Source organism: Alligator sinensis, unplaced genomic scaffold, assembly GCF_000455745.1.
Source record: "Alligator sinensis unplaced genomic scaffold, ASM45574v1 scaffold976_1, whole genome shotgun sequence".
NCBI lineage: Eukaryota > Metazoa > Chordata > Crocodylia > Alligatoridae > Alligator > Alligator sinensis.
Window position 1 is genome coordinate 271,247 of NW_005842117.1, and position 8,658 is coordinate 279,904.

Sequence of the window (8,658 nt, forward strand, 5' to 3'; positions counted from 1 at the left end):
CCGGGATTGCTCCAACCTGGTTCAGCATGTTGCGGAGGGGCTGGCAGGGGTAAAAGGGTGCTCCAGTGTGGGGCTAGGCAGCAGACAGCACCCATACTGAAGCACCGTCATGCCCCAGCCAGCCGCATGAGCGTGAAGTACTGTGGAGTAAAAAACTCTGCAGCAGGGTAGTACTTGCATATTTACCTGTAATAAACTCTTGCTGTAGAGTTGATTAATTTACTCCAGGCTAATAGTCCTGCATGTGCAGATGCTGAGATATTTGCTGCAGAGCTAATCAGACAACTCCACAGTAAACATCTCGTGTAAACACAGGCACTGGGTGAGGTTGGGATGCTTGCTCCTGTAATAATTAAAAAGGATGAAATGTACCTGCGACAAATTTATAATCCAAATCAGACAAAGACGAAGTAGTCAAAGCAGCCTATTCTACTGGGCTGTTAAAGTGGTATGAGTAACATTGATCCCTATCATTAAGCACTGAGAATACAGTGATGCAGTCGCGATGCTTCATTTGAGTTTTAATTGTTTCTATCTCATGTATTAGTCATCCTCCAATCAGATTTGAAAAAAACTACAATAAACATACTTTCTGGTTTTCAGAAATTATTTCTTATCTGTGTAAATAATCCCTGGATTATTTATGCAGTAAGAAAGAATGTGCCCCCACCCCTGTGCACATGCCCTGGCTTAAATAAGTAATAGTTTTATTGTGAATACAGGAGTTAAACTAGAATATCTGCCAGCTCCCTTGCATTAGAGAGGAGAGGGTCTAGTGGGCATGACTAAAATAATCATGGCTAGGGGTGCCCAGTACATTTGAAAGTTTGCACTAGACAAAACACCCCATGAGTGATGGGGTCACTTGGGGAAAGAAGACTGATATAGATGAAGCAGCAACCACAGAGTGGCTACATCCCTACTACATACTTTGATTTTGAGTCTGAAGGTGAGATTCTGTCAACATTCCTTCCTTTTCTCCCTCCTGCTACCTCCAATGTCTTCTGCAGCTTTACATTTAGGCAATTTACTCAAGCTGTGCTAAGGTGCCAAGAACAAATTACAAGGCCATAATAAACAATTAGCAGCTAATCTCACAACACCCAGCAAAACACAAACCTTGTTGACTTCGCAATGAACTTTCCATTCTTAACTCTGATCGAAACCCTTTCTCAGCAGTAGTTCCAGGTAGTACAGAGGTCTTTCTTGCTGTGTGGCCTTAAGGTTGATAGACCCAAGATATTTCACATCACAGATGGTAAATCCCCAAAGGTGGGGAGAATGTTGTATGGCCACATCTCTTGGAGGGTTTTTGTTTTGTTTTTTTTTTTAAATGAGGAGGAACACAGCTTGAGTGTATGTACAGTTTGAATTTGTGGCAATGTGGAATGAGGAGACTGTTGGAATGTCCTAATAAATTCTCATTGGAGTTAATTATCCTGGGCACTACTTTGCTAGTACAGTTATACTGCTTCTGATGCAAGAGTGACCATATAAAGAACTAGTACAAAATATATTTGCATGGTGCAGCCTTATGCCATATAAACATATTCACAGAACCTTATCAGGCAAAACCAGCACATTAAAGCCCATACAGAAATTGGCAGTCAACCAGTGCAGATGACTAGTCTCATAAAAATTGTTGCTCCACCTAGATTTTTTAAAGGTATAGCCCCACGCAGATTTCATTGCATTAATACAATTCTGATGTGCTAAGTAGCATCCATATTTAACTTTAATTCAATTTTACATGCTGAATAGAATATGACTGTTGTAAATCTCATCGTAGATTCAAGAATCACTGTAAATGTTGAACTTGTATGTCAAATACATTTTTTTTCTAGCTTGATTTTTCACTCTCAGGCATAAGTTTGTTATGGAGTAAAGTGACCAAGATTGACTCATGGTTCAGTTGTAAGTGCTTAAGCATAATGGGAGTCTTTGCACATGCTCTGGGGTGGGTAGGGAGGGTACTTTAATTGGAGGGGCTCTTGAGAAGTTCTCTAATTAAAACCACCACAATGTGACATGTATTCAGCATCCTACACTTCAAAATGGTGGTGGGGGCACTTTAACTAAATCTCATTTTACAAGCATTAACATTTTGAAATGTGAGGTTGCTAATTAGAATCCATCAGAGTGAGCATCGGAAATGTGTATAGTTACCCAATATTTTTAAGTTTACATTCAAACTGATTTTTATGTACACTGCCAAGCTCTGTATATGGTTGCCAGAGTAACCTGAGTTGGGAACCCACTATTCTTATTTACAAAAAAACAAAACAAACAAAAAACAACCCCCCCCACCCAAAACATAATAGCATTCATTTTTTGTTTTTTTTGCTACTATGCTAGCACTAGAGATAGCAGGTATACACTAGTGTTCCACTCAGCCAGGTTCTGTACAAACATGGAATGAAAAGCCATTCCTTGTCCCCAAGAGCTTGCAACTGAAGGCTAGGATGAAAAATGTATATAGATAGATAGGCAAGCACAAAAAAATATGAAATCATACTGGGTTGCACAATACATAGTGGTTTCTCCGCACTAGCTGTCTCACCGTCAGATTTTTGTAAGTATCACAGCCAAGAAGACCTTTAAAGAGAGATTTAAATGAGAAAGCTGTGTCAATATCGACAGGGAACTTCTCCAGTGTTTGAGGAAGAGCACTTTAAAAAGAATAAAAAATATAACAAGTGAGTGCTGAAAGCTGGCATCATAGTGTGTAAGATGAACTGTAGAATGAGGAGAAATCATGACAGACATTGAAAGTGAAGATAAGTAGCTTATGTTAAATGTGATGGAAAAGGGAAAGCCCCATGAAAGGGGAGCCATATGCAGAATATACAAACCATTTGTGAAATCAATTACTTTCATGCATTTTAACAATATACAGACTATACTGTGAACAAGGAGATGTTTCAAATGGTATGTTTTCATGGGATCTGATGGTATTTCATGCTACAGTAACCTCATAAGGGACATTTCTTTCATAGCATTCTTAGTACAGGAAAAGCATGTGTTACAGTACCATTTTAAAAGGGAATGGAAAAACATGTCATCAAAGTTTGCTGAGAGAATCTCAAAAAGAACAAATTCTAACTTAATTCTTGCATTTGCTAGTGTCATTGGAGCACATGTACTCCTTCATCAGGAAGTCCTAAAACAGTAGGCGTTGTTCAAAATACAAGTTGCAGTGCCAAGGCATATTAGGGCGAAGTTAAGACCTCACACAGTCATTTTTCAGCAGCTCATATGGCATCCATATTACTTTGTGGATAATGTAATTTGTTACAATCTAATACACACCTGGGTTCACAGCTGTAGAAATCTGTTAGGTCACTTGTAGATGTCTTGTTTTTATGAGAGTCCAAAATCAGTGACACATATCTAGGTAAATGACCCAGAAGAACATGAAAACATATCATAGCTCAAGGTTTGAGCTGGTTAATATTTCATTTGACACACATTGATTTTGAGAAACATGTTTGAAGAAGCATAAGAAAGATTTTGAGGACTTCGTCTGAGTGTAGTCCTGAATACTATGGACTTTCATAAAGACACAGCAGCTTTCAAAATGTATTTCTTGACTGTCTTGTAGTCATGTAATCTATATTAATGAGAGACCCATTGAATGTTCAGGAAGAAAATTAACTCATCTGTCATCCAATGAGTATTGCAGTATTCTAAGTGCAAATGATTTTAGAAAGTGGTTAGGTATCAGCACCAAATTAAAAAAAACAAACCATAATTAAAATGGTAAGTTTTGACACCTTCTATATTATCAAATAATATTGATATCCATGTAGTGTATAAAATAGGATTCACACAGTGCTCTTAATTATGTTTAACATTCTGGCAGACTGATTGCTGTAATGTGCTAAGAATGCTTGTGACACAGACGTTCATATAACAGTTGAACTTGTTTACATAATTATTGCTGCACTTCCATTTATTAATGTGGGCATCCAGAGCTATATTAGAGAGAGAGAGAGAAATCTTGCACTTTCACATTGTAGCTCACTTTTAAATGAAAGTTTACTCTGGAGAAATCTGTGGGAATATTTGTATCATTGCATTTCACAGTTTCTCCAGTCTCAATCTCAGTACAATGAAGTGATGTATTGTGTTCAGAGCCCTCTAAAAATTAAGTATTTTTTTTATTACTTTATTAAACTTACTAAATATTATTGCTCATGGCCATAGACTTTCCTGAAAGTTATTTCTCAAAAAGAATCTTATTGTAGCCCTGGAAATCTGATCTGATTAGTCAAGTTTCATGCCTGAAGAAGGGTGTTTGTGTCTAAAGGTTTGCAAAGAACAATTTTTCCAACTATTTAGTTGGTCTAATAAAACATATCACATCTACCCAAAGAACTTTATCTGCATAAGGAGAGTTATACATATTGCAAAGTATTTCTCTTTTTATCTGTCCAGGAATAATAAGAGCAAAAACTTTACTAGCTTCTCCATCAAATGTACTTCATCCTCTATTTTTAAGACTCTCATCATTCCAGGTATGATTTTCTTTTAGTCTTGGACTAATATTCTTAGGGACTAGGACGATAACATCACATTCATTTTTGTGTGAGACTTACATCAGGATTCAAGCTTAAATCTTCAGAGGTTACAAAGCTAAGTGCATTAACTCATTGTGCTATTTAGCCACTGGTATGTTCCCTATTTAAAGACAACCAGAAGTAATTATTCCAGGATGTTGCAGCCCATTACTAATATGAGTTCTATGTACAAACTTGTAAAATAGATTTAGGGGCCGATATTTCTATGTGCACTTGATCTTGCAAATTAGGTGACGTGTCTTAATTACAGGCACTCAAAATTAGTATCTATACTAATAATGTCCTTTTCCCCCTTAGATTCATGGAGGACCTAAAGGATATGCTTGGTTTTTCTCCAAGCCAGTACTATTACTACATGTGGAAGTATATATCACCTTTAGTATTGTTATGTTTGCTGGTAGCTAGTATTGTCCAAATGGGATTAAGTCCTCCTGGTTATAATGCATGGATTGAAGATACGGTAAGCAATATTAAGGAAAACACACTGTTATCACTACCAGAAACATGGAATGTGTATTTAAAGTGATTTCACTTTGTATATGGAAAGAAAATTTAGAAAATTATGTATTTCATTACAAATATGAGAGAGAGAAGCATGGCCACTTTGATCTCAGTGGTACCAATATAAAACACACTTTTCTCTAATATGGCTTTTATTTCCAAAGAAACTCATACTGGTGGCATCTTGCCCTCATCCTTCATAGCACTCTTGGAGGATTAGGCCATGGTGGCAAAATAGGTGAGGAAATGGCTAATTTGAAAACCTGCTTCAAGGCGCTGATTGTACTAGGCCTCTGAGCAGCTCATGAAATCTGGGGTAGCTTCAGTGCTTTAGCACTGATGGAAACTTAAGCCCTAGAGAACATAGTTTCATAGTAGCTAGTGTCAGGAGGGACCTGAACAGATCATCTAGCCTGCCCCCCTGCCACAGGCACGAATGAATGCTGGGTTCACAAGACCCCAGACAGGTGATCATCCAACCTCCTATTGAATTTGCCCAAGGTAGGGGCGAGGACCACTTCCCTGGGAAGTTGGTTCCAGATTTTGGCGACCCTAACTGTAAAATATTGCCTTCTGATCTCTAACCTAAACCTATTCTCCATCAGCTTATGACCATTGTTCCTTGTCACCCCAGGTGGTGCTGGGGAGAAAAAGGCTCTACCTATTTGCTATTGATCCCCCCTGATGAGCTTGTAGGCAGCCACCAGGTCCCCCCTCAGCCTCCTCTTGCTGAGGCTGAACAGGTTCAGGTCCCTCAGTCTCTCCTCATAGGACCTGTCCTGCTGCCCTCTCACCAAGTGGGTGGCCCTCCTCTGAATCCTCTCCAGGCTGTCCACATCCCTTTTGAAGTGCGGCGTCTGGTACTGGATGCAGTACTTCAATTGCGGCCTGACCAAAGTCGCATAGAGGGGGAGTATCACCTCTCTGGACCAGTTTGAGATGCACCTTTGGATGCATGACAAGGTATGGCTGGCCTTGCTGGCTGCGGTCTGGCATTGGTGGCTCATGTTCATCTTGGAGTCAATAATGATTCCAAGATCCCTTTCCGCCTCTGTGCTTTCAAGAAGGTAACTCCCCAGCCTGTATGTATGATGCATGAACACCTTGACAGTCAGCAGAAACTGACTGGTAGTTTGGGGGATGTCATTAATGTCTAAAAGATGGACTGAAATGCTGAAGTGAAGAATAATGAAGTATTTTTTGATGATCTGGACTACTGATTTATCTTTTATTAAATACAGATGTATTAATGAATTTCTTTTCGATTGTGTAGGCTACTGATGAGTTTCAAAGCTATCCAACGTGGGGAATGATTGTCTGTATATCACTGATGGTATTGGCTATACTTCCTGTGCCTATAGTCTTTATAGTTCGTCGCTGCAACCTTATCGATGACAACTCTGGTAGTCTGGCATCCGTATCCTACAAAAGAGGTCGGATAATAAAGGAGCCTGTTAATCTAGAGGGAGATGATACAAGTCTGATTCATGGGAAGAGTCCAAGTGAGGTGCCATCTCCAAATTTTGGCAAAAACATATACCGAAAACAGACTGGATCCCCAACTCTGAATACTGCTCCTAACGGACGCTATGGTATTGGATATCTAATGGCAGATATGCCTGATATGCCTGAGTCTGACTTGTAGCTAGTGAAGAAAAATACTTTCTTTTTTGTTTATCACTGAACATTGACTCTCTTAAGGGAAGTGGCCAGCTTCACTTACTAGAGTGCGATCTCAGGTGACCCATGGCTACTGTCTTTAAAATATCCTGACAGTACACGTAGCTCGAGAATTCCCTTTGGAATGATTCTCTGGTATTTCATTTGCATTGAAGGGAATATTCAGACACCCTTAAAAACTTGATGGCCTGTGTGTGTCAGGATAGTCAAGATTTAAAAAATGTTTCTGATTTTAATTGGGAAGCTTTCTATTGCTGAAGGACATATTACCTCAGTTGTAGCAATTTCCCAGGTGATCTAATATTTCTGAGTTCCTTGGTTTTTGCCTTCAGGTTAATTCCCCAGTATTAAAAGAGAGCTCCAAAATAGATCACCAAATCCATGTTTCTGCACATACTTGTATATACATTATGTAGATATGCTGTACTTATTTTGTTAGCACTGATAATTACTTAGGCTGTTAGCTGAGTAAATAAACCTTGCCAACTATTTTCTTACATACTAGCTGTATAGAGCAATAGTATTAGAATTCTGAGGAGGAGAATTGTGAGAAGACAAGAATGATTCCCAGTTCACTGGAGACTGCATAAGCTGTGGCTGTATATTTTATGTAAAATATTTGCTTTTTCAGTGTGAAAATGATGTAAGAGTGAGTCACTCCAAGGAGTGTGCAGATTCTGCATTTTTTCTATGCTGTGTGCCTAAAAAATCTTCTTGATATTTATTGTGGTTACAAGATTACACATATATTTATATAATATACTTGTAATGTAAATATGTGTATTATATTGTATGTAATGGTTTCAAAACTTGAAGCAAAATGGCTTTTTTTAATTAGTCTCTTTCTGTTTTGCTTCTGTTTTATGCAAAGAAGAAATCCTTGGGTTTTTTTCCCCAGTTAGTAATTATTAAGAACTGTATGGCATTACATTTTAACCAATGAATAAAGCGAGTGAAAAAGGTGTTTGTTGTTTCCTGACTCATTTATTACAGTATAAAATTCTTAACTGTTAACTGGCCTGGATGGAAGAATGGAATTTGTAAATTGGAGGTTCACACTCAAAACCTCTAAAAACGAAAAAATACAACTGGGACGTCATGTGTCTTTTAAATAATTGCATCAGGAATAAAGATTTTTATTATGAACAACATTTTTGGAACACTGTAAATTTATGTGGCACATTGCAAAGGTAGATTATGGCATATCCCATGCCCTGAAGAGCTTACAAACAGATATTGATTAAATATATCGGGTTGTTCAGCCAGCTGGAAGATTTTGCTTCTATGTACATTTTGTCTGAAATGAGGCTCATGGATCATCATTATCTTATATTTTAGACCATAGGTAAAGCAACTGGCATAGTCTGAGTAGATCATTCAACTATTAAAGATATTTCTGATCAGTTAGGCTAGGGATAAAAATTACAGCAAACCCGCTCTCACAGGGTGGGCAGGCTAACCTTGTCCCAAGGTGTTTGCTCCAGCCAAACAGGGAGGTATGCTTTAGCATCCCCTTCCCTGCCCCAGCTTTTGGCCTGAGCCACTGCAAGTCTGTGACTGCATTTCAGGAATCAAAAGTGAATGGTTGTTCACTTGCTTACTGTTTCAATCTACACAATTTATCAGGGGTGGGCAATTATTTTGAGCGGAGGGCCACTTACCAAGTTTTGGCAAGCTGACGAGGTCCTCATTGGTAGCTCTGCCCCTTGACAGGTGTCCTGCCCCCTGGTTGCCATCTTGTGACTAAAAGACCTGCCTCCTAACCCCTTACCTTTGCCACCAGAAATCCCTCCCCCTGCCCCCAGAAATACTCCTTTCAGCAAGAGATTTTGCCATCTCAGAACCAGACAAATACCAAATTATATTCTAAAAAGCGAACTTCTACAACATTCATTAG

The 8,658-nt window shown here is 38.7% G+C and overlaps 1 protein-coding gene across 1 annotated transcript in view; it reads left to right on the forward strand.

The window, feature by feature from the left end:
* The window catches only part of SLC6A15 (solute carrier family 6 member 15), a 47,568-nt gene extending 40,209 nt beyond the window's left edge, over window positions 1–7,359 (forward strand). The window contains exons 10-11 of the mRNA XM_006024802.3: window positions 4,878–5,040; window positions 6,355–7,359. Of these exons, the coding sequence (XP_006024864.1) occupies window positions 4,878–5,040; window positions 6,355–6,726 (535 nt within the window). The 3' untranslated portion in view covers window positions 6,727–7,359. The remainder of the gene's footprint in view (window positions 1–4,877; window positions 5,041–6,354) is intronic.
* The last annotated feature ends 1,299 nt before the right edge of the window (window positions 7,360–8,658 follow it).